We start from the raw sequence: 14,573 nt of genomic DNA, 5'->3' as shown, positions 1-14,573 counted from the left end.
GTTTGGATCTGCAGTTCTGGTTCTTCATTATATAGATGAGTAGAAGGGGGTAATAATACAGAGGTCCGGTTTGGGTTGCTCTCTGATAAAACATAGATAAAGATGGCCATCATCACCTCAACAAATACCAATGATATTTATGGTAGCTGCCAGATATTCTTATTCAAGTTGCTCAGCCCTAGAACTTTATCATCGTTTCCCCTAATGGTGCATATAATAGAAAACATACAGAAACATTGATCATGTTGATCTAGTCAATGCCTCTATTCTCTTGACTTCTCTCCTCTTTTATCTAAGGGAAAAGTAAGTATATTTCAGAATAGATTGCAGTTAAACGTAATTTTACACCTAGAACCATAGTGCAGTTGTCTTAATTATACTGCTTGCATAACAGTAACTTCATTGGCCAGTGGTAAATCTGAATCTGTGACCTTTATTATAAGGATATTAATATGTAATGTTTTCTTTCATAGCTGTGTAATCTTTCATGCCATCCTGCATTCTCTTAGATCTTTAGCCAAGCAGATACTGCATTGAAACGTTGGCTTCTGGAATTTGCTGCAAAGCGTAAAAAGGCTGAAGTTCAAAGTGGAATCATTAGAAATGACAGTGTGTGGGATAAACTATTTTTTAATAAAATCCAGGTAAGAACTTGGAAAAAGTGGCTGTATAGTTGTTGTTCAAGAAATAGATGGAATGAAAAACTGCAATTTTCTGCTAGAAATTTAAAATCAGTGGAGTCAGCTTGGCTGATTTGGAAATAGTGGAGCTGAAAAAAGGAACCTAGAGAGGAGAGAGCACCAATTTTAATTCTTTTTTAACAGAAGCATTTGTTTTATCTGCTTATTTTTTGCTATTGACTTTGGGTACTTGGGTGCAATCCACTGTCAGCACAAGGTATAGGCATCACTTAAGTATAGCTTAAGCGCTGTTTTATGGACTTAAGGGCTGCATAACATGAAATCAAAGATGATGAAGGGGCAGCAGAATACTCTGCTGTTTCATGTAAAATCTCAGGAGCAATTTCTATGTATTATTAGGCATCAGGCATAAAGGGCCAATCTCTCTGCTCCACAGGAGTTAGGCCAGCAGAGAATTTCACCCCGAATGTTTAGCTTTATATTCAAATTCAATATGTACTTAATATACCTAAATGTCCCAGGTGGGCCACTATAAAACAGTGAATCAAAATATTGGGCATAAAGGTAGAATAGCACAAAAAATAGTAGCTGAACTCACACACAAATGGGTTTAACAAATGTATGTTCTTTGAGGCTTCCTGACTCCTTAATCATCCAGCCTCTCTCAGGGTTACAGGGTCCTGCCCATATGAATTAGGTCTATTAATCAGATAGAATTGTGTTTTTTCCATTAAACCCTAGCAGCAAGTACAATATGTATTTGTGGCAATAATCTTCTGGCTCCACTGTTTTTTTTATTTCAGCTCGGCTGGTGGGGAGCCAAAAGATAGAGAGGGTGGGGGAGTATTTTTGCTGAAAACATTTAGGCCTGTTCCAAAGTCCATTGAAAGATTCCCATTGATTTTGGTGGGTTTTGGATTAGGGCCTTAGTCGGTACATATCCCAAAGCTTTGTTTCCCATAGGAAAAAGAATATGAGGCTATAAAGCATGTGCATTTAACATGCAATTGAACAAAGGGGAAAGGAAAACAAAATATCTGAGGGCCTCTTGGGAGCAATCTGAATGGTCCTGCTATTTGCCACAGGGTCCCTCAATAAAACATTCTTAGATCATTTAAATCACTGATTTGCAGTATCACTCCAGGAAGATCTGGTTAGTTAATTTTATTAACCGGATGACTTATCCAGTGACATGTCACTTGATATTTAACTAGTGAAACTGATTGCTTCTTTCATCTGTGAACTGCTCACTCCCAGTCTGCAAAGATAAAGAGTTCAAATGATGCAGACTAGGCACGTGTCCTTATAGATGTAAGGCAGATCAGGCTGTGTACTGAGTCAGGATCTGGCAAGAATGGCAGTGCCCTTCTAAACTAAAAGTCTAGAAATTACAATAAATTCTTTGTCTTCCTTTTTTTTTGACTTTCGACTTTTAGCATAGCTGAAAGGTGACAAAGGGATTGATGTGATACTTGAAGGGTATCAACATTAAAAAAGGGGCAGAATTGTTTGCGGTTGTTCAGGGAGGAATTACGAAAGCAATGAAATAAAATAAGCAAGAAAAGACTGGAAACAGGACATTAGAGTGATTTTTGTGCTAACCATAAAGTCATCTGGAGCCATACAGGGATCCATGCAGGCAGACCCCCTGCATCTGTGCCAGGCAGTACTGACTTCAAAGGGGCATTGTTTGGGCAGAAGAGTCTGACCATGCAGAGTCAGTTGCAGGACTGGAAGCTGAGACTATGGAATAGTCTTAAGAAAAACTATGGAATCCCTATTATTTATCTGAACAGGGGCGAGCCAAAGCGCATCAACTTTTCATTCTGTGTTTGTACAGCATCTATACAATGAGTTCCTGGTGCATGATGTGGCTCCCAGGCACAATGATGATGGAAGAAGGCTATTTATTTTGGGGTAGTTCAGTTTTATGTAGTTAGTGCTTTTTCTTTCAAGATTTGACTGAATGTTTGTGCTCATATGAAAAGGCTAAGAGTTTTGTTTTCTCTTATTATCTAACAGGCAAGCCTTGGTGGGTGTGTTAGGATGATTGTAACAGGAGCCGCCCCTGCTTCTCCAACTGTTCTGGGGTTCCTTCGGGCAGCACTTGGATGTCAGGTACACTACACCTACACAATTATTCAGATGCATTGTTGTACTAGCTATTCTAGTTGTTAAGGAATCAAAGGAAACCTATATTTAAAATAACATTTACCAGCATAAACAACAATAGAAATGTTTTCTGAGGGTCAAAGATAAAAATAATAAGAATGGACTCAAACTACAAGGGTCAGACATGGCTCCAAATTCTCCCAAAGTTTAGAGGAGTTTGGATCCAGGACTTTCAATGCTTTATAGAGATAGGCAGCCAGCGGCAAAGTCAGATCTGGATCTGGATGCAAATTCAGGAATATTTCGATCTATGGTTTGGGCCCATCTCTGGGGAGGAGGGAGGGAAAAGATCAGTGAAGATAAGATGATACAACTTCTCCATTTTGAAAAGTCACATTGATTAAGAACTAGCATAATACCTGGACATAGAGAGGCACTGTCGCGATGCCTATTCCCTCATGCCCTGAAGGGACCTATCTAGTCTCCTCGGTGCTGGCCACACTAATTACTGTAGAATCCAGGGAGTCTGAGGAAACATAGCTTGCGCTCTCCCAGAATTCTGCTCAGGTGCTTGGCAAAGCTAGTCACCTCTAGAAGTCCGTGGCAGACAAGCCCCACGCTTCTCAGAGGCCTGAAGCTTTCCAGCATAAAGTTTCCAAAAAGCCCCTCTTCAAAAACGTATTTCATATTAGTGCAAAGAATCTGGTTTCTCTCACAGAGGTACATACTACTTTATTCAAGCAACTGCTATTAGTACAATGGTCCTCTCTTCCCACTATTTTCAGATCCTTACAGTGATGTTCATTCAGAATAATATATAACAATAGTTTTATATACAATGAGGACCAGAACAACTTTCAAATGTCAATCTGCACATTGCATGAAGTGTAGTTGTAGCTGGGTTGGTCCCAGGATATTAGAGAGACAGGGTGGGCGAGGTAATGTCTAGATATTATCTTACCCGCCCTGTCCCTCTCACCTGCACAGTGTGCATTATGGCTTAAATTACAGCATTGTGCAACAAGAAGGAAACGTCCAGTAGTTTTAACTGCACGGTGCTCAAATCATATGTACGTGTTAATCTATTAGCAGGTTCAAAGGTATATATCTCTTTGTCAGGTTTATGAAGGTTACGGTCAAACAGAATGCACAGCAGGATGTACCTTTACTACTCCAGGTGACTGGACTTCAGGTAAAAATTATAGTCTCTCCAAAAAGGACAGAACTATTACTGTATTTAGACTACCTTGGGCTGTAATACCTACAGGATACTATGCAACACTTTATCATTGTGCTGAATGATTTGGGTGAATTCAGTATTTATGAAAGTGAGACACTAATGGCATGAGCCAAGGAAAGGTAGAATTTGATCAGATGCTATGCAAGCTTCCCCACAGAGATCTGGAACTATGCCTTGGTCCTGATTTGCAAAATCCCCTGTCCTTTACACTTCTGGCCTGCCTTGAGCAGAGGCTACTAGTGCAGTTGAATTGTGTTTGTCAGATGTACCACTAGAAGTTTAGGCCAACAAATTCACATTCACCTGTGACAAAATCGGGCTTGAGCACAGATCCAGTGCCAGATTAGGTAGTCTAGAATCCTTAAACCAGGCTATCACATTTTCAAACCTTTGGGACCTTATTATGTTAATATACTCAGATGAAAACTTCAATCAGCACCCAGCAATGCAGTGTTAATTATCAATATCTATAGAAAGGCATTGAAACAAGTATGATCAAATTCATTCAAATGAATACTTGTACAAAAATTGGATACAGATTATTAATGGCACTGATACATAAAAAACTTCCTGTTTCAACACTAATTTTCTGTGATTGGAGTGGAGCACAGAACATTGTTTCCAATACAGATTGCTGTGTATCAGCTTGTTTTTCTGTAAAGCAGAAAAGGCCAATTACCTATTATGCGATGTACAGACACAATACATTTTTAGTCACACTTTTTCATTATGTTTGTCTCACATTGTCTTCCTTTTGGCACTTCATTCGTAGCCAGCTTGTAATTACTGAACACACATTCACAAATATATATCTGTGAGGACTGAATCCTCCCTTTCTTAAATCTGTTCATCCTCTGGAGTGAAGCTGACTTAAACCTGGGCCGATTTGTGAAGGATTCCCCTAGTGTGGATAAAATCCCTGGGTGGCAGAGAACCAGTGTACCTTGCCTTTCCTTGGGGTGGGCCTGGACACCCTTGTGCTCCTGTGATCTCTGTCTGTCAGAATATTCCATCAGGCTCATTGACAGCTATCATAATTTAGAATAGCTTAAGCAGTTTATAGTTTACTTTGGAGAAATTGGAAAAAGGCTGAATTTAAAGCCATTGTAACTCAGTCTTTGACTTTTCTAGATGATACACAAAACAGAACTTTGGGCTCTGTTGCTAACAAGTTCCTCTGAGTTAGGTCTTTAAAAAAAGAGATTATTCAATTTCCTGTTGATCAGAGGAAGTTGGTAAGGCAAAAGGGTCCTGTATTGTTACACTGTTAAAAATAGGAATCATATCCAGACAGGTTAAAGGATTCTGCACAGAGATACATGTGTGTCAAGAACACTGAGCTTCAGGGAGTTCAATTAGAAATTTGTGTCTCTAAATAACCTACTGAAAACCAGGTATAGAAAAAAATGACAAATGACTTTTTAAAATTTTGATTTGCAGGTCACGTAGGAGCCCCTCTGCCCTGCAATTTAATCAGATTGATGGATGTGGAGGAGATGAATTATTTTGCTTCTAAAGGAGAAGGAGAGGTATTATCTCAAACATTATATACAGCCTCTTGCTAGTTAACTCTTAGAGACAGGCTATCATTAGAAAAACCTGTGAGCTATTTGTTACTTCTTGTATCTAAGAATTGTTTTTAAAAGCACCTTGTCATAGATGTATTCTATACTCCAGTTGAAAATGAAAGAAAAAAGAGAAAGAGAGGTCAGCCAGCAGTAGAGCATCATAGTGTTAATCAGCAATACAAGGTATTTCACAGAACCTCCAGCAAGGGCTGCAGCTAATTACTTTTGAAGGAGCTGAAGGTTCCACAGAGCCAGAACCTTACACTCTCACAGTATCCCAGAGGAGCATAAGGGTTCACCTAAGTGGGCCCCTTCCCAAGATTAGGCCCTGGGGTTATAAGGATCAAATCATCCAATCCTCATGCATCCCTAGTACAGTGAAAACTCTCATTGAAATAAACAATGAAGTCAATAGGCCTTTCCTCCGAGTAAGAGTTGCATTAGGATTGTAAGACTTGGTTCTACACGTTTAAGGCCACAATTCAGCAAAGCATTTAAACTCAAGCTTAACTTTAAGCATGCATTTAAATCCCATTAAAGTTAAGCATACGCTTCAGTAGTTTGCTGAAATGGGATGGTTTGTTGAATCAGGGGCTAGGTCTTGGTCGGTACCAATTGCCATTCTGTCCTACTGAGGGCTTTCAGTAGCTTGCAAGAGGCATTAAGACTTTGCGGGATCAAGCTCAGTTATTTTTATACTGCACTGGAATTAATGTATTTACTTTTTAAAATAACATTTTTCTCTTTTCCATTTATATTTTCAAGTTGAATGAAAGGCCGTTGATTCACAGAATAAAATTAAAACTGACGATTATATTTAAATGTTCCCTTTAATGTCAATGGTTGTCAGCCCATTTCGTAACCTAAAATATAGCCCAGGCTACATTAAAGGAAAAATAACACGAAATTACATTTTATCGAAGAGCGTTCTGCATTTCCACTTTTCCTTCTCCAACAAAATCCCAGAACACTGTAATTTACTGGCTAGTGCTTAATACCATAGAATGTCAACATGCTCAGTGTTTGTACCGATGGCTCTGAGCCTAAATGGGGTTTGGTAGCATGGATCCTTGCACCCACGGATTTTTAGCAGGACTCTTTACAGGCACATGTATTTGTGCTAGTGGATCCCAATGCAGGATGGAGGCCTAAATTAGTGGTTGGAGTCTCACAAAGGACCTAACCTCTAATATTTTTAAAGCTAATGAGGACTCTTTTTAGTTAATGAGGATTCCTTAGGCTCTAGAGGTAGAGGTTCATGTTTTAGGACAGGTCCTGAGTTCTGTCCCCAATACCCCATATGCACAGTTTAGCTCATGAACCTGGTGGATAAAATCCTATCCCCATTGAAGTCAGTAGCAACACTCCCATTGACTTCAGTGGGGACAGGACATCATCCAGCAATGAGTTAGGTTTTAGCTAGAGGTCAGTGAAATATTCATAACAACATTCAAAATGTTCAAAATCAGAGTGTGTTCCTACTTCCCTGTAAATTCAAAAAATGGCTCAATTTTTAGTGCAAAATACCTGCACTTAAAACGAGTTCATTTTTATTGAAAATGATCACTTTTTTTTAGCAAATTGTTTTTGTGAAAATATATGGAAGGTTGTGATATCATATGCATTAGTACTCAGTTTTACTGTTCTCATGGAATATTGTTAAAAGACAATCTTAGGGCTGAGAAAAAACAAACTAGGAAAATCCAGAAAATTTCACACACAAATTGATCACAGTTTTGCAGTCTTGTTTTTCTACTTTACACCTACATTAATTTTTTTAAAAGGTTGGTAGCATAATTTGAAATATTTTATTTTGTTGGATCACTCATGTGGGGAAAAACCAACTTATTAACATTTTGGTATGATTCTATAACAATAGCCTGAGACTTTGTCAGCAACCATGACTTTTTTGCAGATATGTGTGAAAGGACCCAATGTTTTCAAAGGTTATCTAAAAGATGCAGAGAAAACAGCTGAAGCGCTGGATAAAGAAGGCTGGCTTCATACCGGAGACATTGGGAAATGGTTACCTGTATGTACTGATCAGATTCTCAGTTCTTGTGTAAATTGTATATTCCTATAAGTTCTAAGGTACTACACATACACTTTCAAGCAAATTTGTATCTGAGTGTTTTTTCTGGAATAACCCTATGTCAGCCACCAGGAGATGGCATCTCCTCAGAGTCAAGTTCACGTATCTGGGTCCCAGTAACATGTCAGCTACATGCCACAGCAGCCCAGGTTTTAAGATGTCCCATTGCTTCATGTGAAGTATCAGCCAGATTTGCTTCTTCCCAGAGACTATTTTATATCCAAAGCCAATCATTCCACCTTTAATTAATCTTTTGAAGGGATGACACTGGGGAGTAAGAAATCAGTTCAACTACTACTGAAATCCAGCCACTTCTAAGATGGACTGTTGAAATCAACTCATTTGTTTAAAGAACAAATGGCTTGATTTTTCAGATGCACTTAATGCCCTCAAATACCATTCAAGTCAATTAATCCAGCAGCACTTTTGAAAATAAGGCTAATACTTCCTGCAACTTTTTTCATATTTAAACTCTAATAATATTTTATAAAGAATTTGTCTAAACAGCAACAGCTGCATTAAAAATAATTTAAAAAAATTATCAGGTGAAAAAAATATCCTACCTGGAACAAGAGGTGTGAGGACAAATTCAAAACAAAAGTGGGAAACCAACCTCCAAATACCGAAGCATTTTTATTATCTTTTGAGTTTTTTAAATGCTATTATTCTGGACCCTCTTTTACATATACACATGCATGTACACAGAACACTTTTTCAGACTGAAAAGAGAGGGGAGAAAAGCCTTTTAAAAAAAATCCTTACTTTAATCTGTCTTTCAGAGGAAAGACAATGTGCACAAAAACTTGTTTTCAATGTATAGATCGGCATTTTGCAGAAATGTCACAAAAAGCAAAATTTCTGGGTAGCTTGATGGCATGGGACAAAATGACAAATATGGTCATGAACTATTTTTTGGCATTTTTAAACAGTTCTTCTGACAACCAGAATAGCGCTTTCCTTTTCCATGTGTGTTGACGGTTGAATTTATAATGGGAGATTGGACAAACCCCTAAAGAGACTCCATCATGACTGACCACCTGAAAATGCAACCTGTGTTTAAGAGACTAAGCTTATCAAAAATATCCTCCTGATCCTGAAAATCTCTCTTTTCCAAATGAGGACTGCAAGACTGATTCAATTCAATCTTTTTGCTGGGCAGTTCACCACCAATAAATCCGTAGCAGGGCTGAATTCCTGTGTGCAGATGCTCTTGCTCTGCTTTTTGCTCTGCCTAGATGGTCCACTCTTGCTGATAGGCAGGGGATTGTGCACCTCCTCCCAGTTTTATTGTTAGCTCTTGAATTAAATGCAGAGACAAGTGCAAAAAATATATTGTTTACTGGGCCTGTGTATTCAAATAACAATTTTGGTAACTATCATCTCTCTTTCCCAACAGACTGGGACACTTAAAATTATTGATCGGAAAAAACATATATTTAAACTTGCTCAGGGAGAATATATTGCACCTGAAAAGATTGAGAATATCTACATCCGCAGTGAGCCTATTGCCCAGATATATGTGCATGGAGACAGTTTACAGGTAAAATGAAACACTTCAAAATAATTTTAGAGCCGGACCCTCTGCTGGGCAGATGCTGCGTCTGGCACAAGTGCTCAGTAAAGGTGGCTTCATGCCGCTTTTTCACCCTCACCCCCTCCTCCCCAATTCTGGGATTGGCTGCAAGCTGGTTAGGCCCCCAAACACGGAGTGACTATAAACAGCTTGTGGAATGGGCGACAGTCTAGATTCTAGCCTCTACAGCTACCTCGTTATCCTCCTTCAAATCCATCATTAAAAAATTCTCCTGTGCCATGATGCCTACAAAAAACTTGACAAAGGTTAGGCTGCTACTGTGCTGAGACCACTGGCATCAACTTTTAGAAACAAACAGCAGAGCACATGCTAGAGCTGCACTTTAATTCACAGTATGTGGAGGGCAAGTGCAGGACCTTCCATCACTTAAGTCCTGCACAGGACTTGCACAAGAGGTCTGTCTGCCAAGTGCTTACACAGGTAGGTAGAACTATTCTCTGTATTAAAACAGAATAGGGACATGTTTTCAGAAATGGCTTCTGAAATTCTGCCCACAAAATTCTGTTCACTAAAGTTTCATGTGTGAAAAATCTGCATTTGCAGACAGTGGAGATAGCGACATGTGTAAGTATCCAGTTTACATATGCAAAGGTTTGTGTTCTATATACCAACAGGTACAATTTCAGCTCTTAAGGCAAACACATATTTCTCCTTGACATCAATATGATTTTCCTGGATGGTCAGAGATCCATGAATGGACCAACTTCCATTCTCACTTATACCAGCATAAAACCAAAACAACTTTGTTAGCTTCAGTACATAGTAGAAATCAAATTGCAGAATCTGAGCCAATGCATTATATTTTTCTGGCAAATATATTAACCATCACTTTAGGGCTCTTTTATCTGAGAAGAAATGTTCATCACAAATACTTCATGATGAAATTTTAGCCAAATACAATGCTGTATTGAAATGATTAAAGATGGCAAACTAAGAGATTATTTATATACTGGAATATTATGCTTTAAATACTGTTCTTTCCTCAGCTGATATATATTTCTTTCTGATACAGGCCTTCTTGGTGGGAATTGTTGTACCTGATTCTGAAGTCATGCCAGGCTGGGCAAAGAAAAGAGGGTTTGAGGGAACATATGCTGAGCTCTGTAAAAATACGGTGTGTCCTTATAGATATATGTGTGTGCATTTAGCTAACAGTGATCTGTAATATCATACAGCTCTGGGAAATGATAGCACTGAAATAATTTATGCTCACATAAAAGAGAATAGGCAAACCAAGTCCCTAAACTCCCTAAACTTGTTACTCGGTAGCACCACTAATATGCAGGGCACTTTCCAAATATGTAAGAAGACAAGGTCTTCAGTAATCTTACGCCTGCATATTCCACATGTCGTCCCTCCAGCACTGAGCATTGCCTGCTATCATAGACAGGATACCAGACTAGATGGATCATTTGTCTGTGCCATTATGACCATTCTTCTGAATGTTCCTGTGAATAAATATCATTAAACTTATGCACTCTCTTTTTAGACTCAAATGAAAAGTAAAATTTTCTCTCCTATCATTAACTCAGCTAAAAATGAATAGTAGTTATTAAAATGAATAGTAGTTATAAATAATGGCGTGATGCAAGGTTTAAATGAGAATGTTCTACCTTGGTGGCTAAAGTTAGGCACTTATATTCATATTTAGGCACCTTAATAAGCGAAGTGATTTTCAGAACTACTGAGCACCTACTATTGTCATGGAACATGAATGATTTAAGCACCAGTCCTGCACACATATTTAACTTTAAACGAATGAGTATCACTGAAGTTAATAGGACTATTAGGTCACTTAAGTATGTGTCTAAGAGTTTGAAGGATCAAGGCTTTAAAAGTCTGTTCTCAGCCACCAAGGTTTGAAAATGTTAGCCTTACATTTTCTACTGCATACAAATATTATTAATCATTTATAAAGCATTTGTACATATTTTCTATTTATAAAATTACTTCTTTTAAAGCAACATTTGCTAATTGATGTATGAACTGCCAGAATCAACAGTATATTTGTGCCTTGATCGGTAAACTATATCTTCCTGCTGAATAATATCATTGGATGTAAAGTTGTCTCTTGAAGGGTAATGGAGAATTGTGTGTTCTAACCCAGGAACTGACACAAGCAATAATGGAGGATATGGTACGGCTAGGGAAGGAAAGTGGACTTCATTCTTTTGAACAGGTAAAACTAAACAATGATAATATTATTCTCTATGGTCAGATAACTCACCCCATTATGATAAATAGGCAGTTGTTAGTATGCATCATATAAAGCCTAAATGTCTGATTATGTTGTATCTGTAAGTAATTATAGTTTGCATTTGTGCATTTCTTGAACTCTTTGGCCCCTTAAGAATGCATGAGTACCATCCCAAAGGTCCACAGTAATAAAAGCTGCCTTATTATTATTTTAATGGTTACATGCAGGAATTTTGTGAAAGCAGCACTATACCACTGACAAATTATTTTTCTCACTTTTGAATAAATAAGGACTACAGTCTTGATCCTGCTTTCCCCACACAGCAGGACTTGGAGTAGATTCAGTGGCAGTTGTGGGTGGATAGGGGAGACAAGAGCAGGTCCTGTGTAATTCTTGATGTAATCACCAGAGGCCAAGACCAGTATTTTTAGGAGCCTGATCCTATTCCCATTGAAAGCAACGTTGCAAAGCAGCATCAGGTCCGTAATTACCATTCATGTAACTGACCTAGAAAATACAGCTGCTCTGTTTATTCTGAGTGCATGCCCTAATCCTTTTCTGATGCTTGCCTAAATATTGTCTGTAACTGAACGACAAACGTTCAAGCAGGAAAATTCTAAAAATTGACACAATATTTCACAGTTAGCAATAATATCAATCAAAACACATAAAAAGGCTGACATCAAATATTTCTGTAAAAGTTAATGTTTTATTGCAAATCTGCTATTAAAATGCAAATATAAAAATTAATATCTAAGATATTAATTATTTAAGCATCACTAGTAAACTTCATTTGTCTGTTTTTGCTTGAGAAGTTCCATGAAAAATCCACTGTATTAAAGAATTTGCAGAAGCTCCTGAAAACTTAACTCTCCTTGTCTCCATTGTTCTAACAGTTTCATAACTGATAAATGACATTTCCCATGGAGTGTGGATTATAATACATTAAATAGGCTGTCTGGTAATTACCCTGGGTAGTTGCTGCCCTGAACTTCACAATATGAATACCCTTAATTCACCAATTTTACTGACATTATGCATTAAAGAAACTATGAGGCTATGAAAAGAACTCTGCAGCAATGCCAAAAATCTAGGGAGAAACAATATGAAAAGGAAATTCTTGAATATATTGTAGTTTGAAAACAAGGGCCTTATGTATGTGATTGTTATGGGCCAGATTATCTGACCAATAGGAACCATACAGAAGGGTCCATGTGCATGAATCCATCTTCCCCATAGGTAGAACTGGGTGAAATTTTTCAGACAAATTGCTTTTTTTTTTTTAAATAAACTATTTCAGTCGATGCAAAACTATTCACCAAATTGACACTTCTGCCTGTTGTAGAGAAGGGATTTAAATTTGCGTCTCCCTCATCGCAGAAGAGTGCAGTAATCATTGTGCAATGGGATATTCTGGGGCAGGTGTTTAGCTTTCTTTTTTAAGCTGTTCCACTGAGTATAAATTAGATTGACATGAACTTGGGTCTCCCACCTCCCAGGTGAGTGTCTTAATCACTAGACTACAAAGTCATTCTCACTCTATCTCTGGTCTAATGACTATTTAAATAGGTATTAACTAAAACAAACCCAAAAGCTTTTAAACAAGTTAATTAAAAATCCTTTCCTTTCACAATTGCTCCACTTGATTCTTGTGATGTCCCCATTGTACAAGTTCTCCAATAACCTTAGAGCACTTCTGAGCAGAAAAGACCTTCATTTCTGATACATAAAAATCTTTTGGAGAGTAGTAAATCCAGGCCAATATATTTTGGATGTTGTTTGTCATAGGGATATTATTTTTAAAGAAGACAGTCCCAAGTGGCAAGTGAATTTACCAGAAACTTTCTTTTGGTGTGGGACTATATCTTGTGCTGTATTGTAGAACCCTTTGCCATCCAATGTAATTTTCCTCTAACTATTTTCTTGACTCTAGGCAGGATAGTGCTAATTTGAAGGGTCTTGTAATTTTAAACCAGACTCTTTCATAATCTTTTAACCAGCTATAACATTAATCCATAAAGTTTACCATTTTAAGAATTTTAAAAATAACTGCTGTACCACTTTGTTTTATGTAAACATTTTGTATATAATTATATATAGTCCAAGACTTTCAAAAGGTGCCACAGTTACTGGGTGCTCAACTAGGAGACACTTTAGAGGATGGGTGTTTCAAAATCATGCCTTCCTTAGTGCGTCTCAGGTTAAGCACCCAAAAATTACAAGACTCAAAATCAGTAGTCATTTTAAAAGTCACTTGGCTACAGTATATAATGATATTATTTGTGGTCCCTATATTTTGCCCCTGGAATAAAATGCACACAAGGGAAAGTAAGCTACAGAATTTCATGGAATAAAAAGGTCATTCTTAAACCACATTTCATAAAACTCCTAGTCTGTCAAAATGTAAAGTGGGCTGGTGAGAGGCAAAAGAAAAGCACCACTTAGTACCACTTAATAGTGGATGATGTTAGTTTAGTCTTGCTATAAATATATTCATTTTCTATTTCAGGTCAAAGCCATTTACATCCACTCTGATATGTTCTCAATACAAAATGGCTTGTTGACACCAACACTAAAGGCTAAGAGACGAGAGCTGAGAGATTACTTCAAAAAAGAAATAGAAGAGCTTTATTCAAGTGTCTCCATCTGAAGCAGCAGGAAAATTCTAAATACTGGACTTTGTAGCAATATTAAAGTAAATACTCAAAAGTACAGAACCAGAAAGACACAGTTGAAATGAATAAGCATAGGATCTTATGTCTGAACCTTTTGTTGTTCCAAGACCTCACCACTGATCTAACAGTAATTTTCCTTTTTCATCAGATCTAGTACCATATATCTTTCTACTGTATGCACCCAGTAGCAGACTACTGAAAACTACACTATGTATCTATATAAAGATATATAAATTCCAGCACATCTTAAAGTGTATCATGGAAGGTTACATTATTATTAATGCCCACAAACATTACTGATCACACATCAGGAAAAGGCTATGTGATATATCTGTTGATATGATTGTATATAATGTCATAGATTAATGACTAAAATCCTGGACAATTCCATAATGTGGTCTACCTCAAACATTCTAAGGCTGACAGTGAAAATCACAACTAAGTCTATTTTCCC

At 37.6% G+C, this 14,573-nt stretch overlaps 1 protein-coding gene across 4 annotated transcripts in view; it reads left to right on the top strand.

Annotated features, from left to right (window-relative positions):
- The window catches only part of ACSL6 (acyl-CoA synthetase long chain family member 6), a 55,060-nt gene extending 40,487 nt beyond the window's left edge, over nucleotides 1–14,573 (top strand). For all 4 annotated transcript variants that reach the window (XM_067567458.1, XM_067567455.1, XM_067567457.1 and 1 more), the window contains exons 13-21: nucleotides 510–644; nucleotides 2,664–2,759; nucleotides 3,873–3,945; nucleotides 5,434–5,522; nucleotides 7,477–7,593; nucleotides 9,050–9,193; nucleotides 10,260–10,361; nucleotides 11,355–11,426; nucleotides 13,954–14,573. In XM_067567458.1, coding sequence (XP_067423559.1) covers nucleotides 510–644; nucleotides 2,664–2,759; nucleotides 3,873–3,945; nucleotides 5,434–5,522; nucleotides 7,477–7,593; nucleotides 9,050–9,193; nucleotides 10,260–10,361; nucleotides 11,355–11,426; nucleotides 13,954–14,094 — 969 coding nt within the window. In that variant the 3' untranslated portion in view covers nucleotides 14,095–14,573. The remainder of the gene's footprint in view (nucleotides 1–509; nucleotides 645–2,663; nucleotides 2,760–3,872; nucleotides 3,946–5,433; nucleotides 5,523–7,476; nucleotides 7,594–9,049; nucleotides 9,194–10,259; nucleotides 10,362–11,354; nucleotides 11,427–13,953) is intronic.

This window comes from Emydura macquarii, unplaced genomic scaffold, assembly GCF_026122565.2.
Source record: "Emydura macquarii macquarii isolate MOO-44397 ecotype Brisbane River unplaced genomic scaffold, CSIRO-AGI_Emac_v2 contig_2768, whole genome shotgun sequence".
Classification (NCBI taxonomy): Eukaryota; Metazoa; Chordata; order Testudines; family Chelidae; genus Emydura; species Emydura macquarii.
The sequence above is the reverse complement of the archived record's forward strand: the minus strand, read 5'-3'. Positions and strand labels throughout refer to the sequence as shown.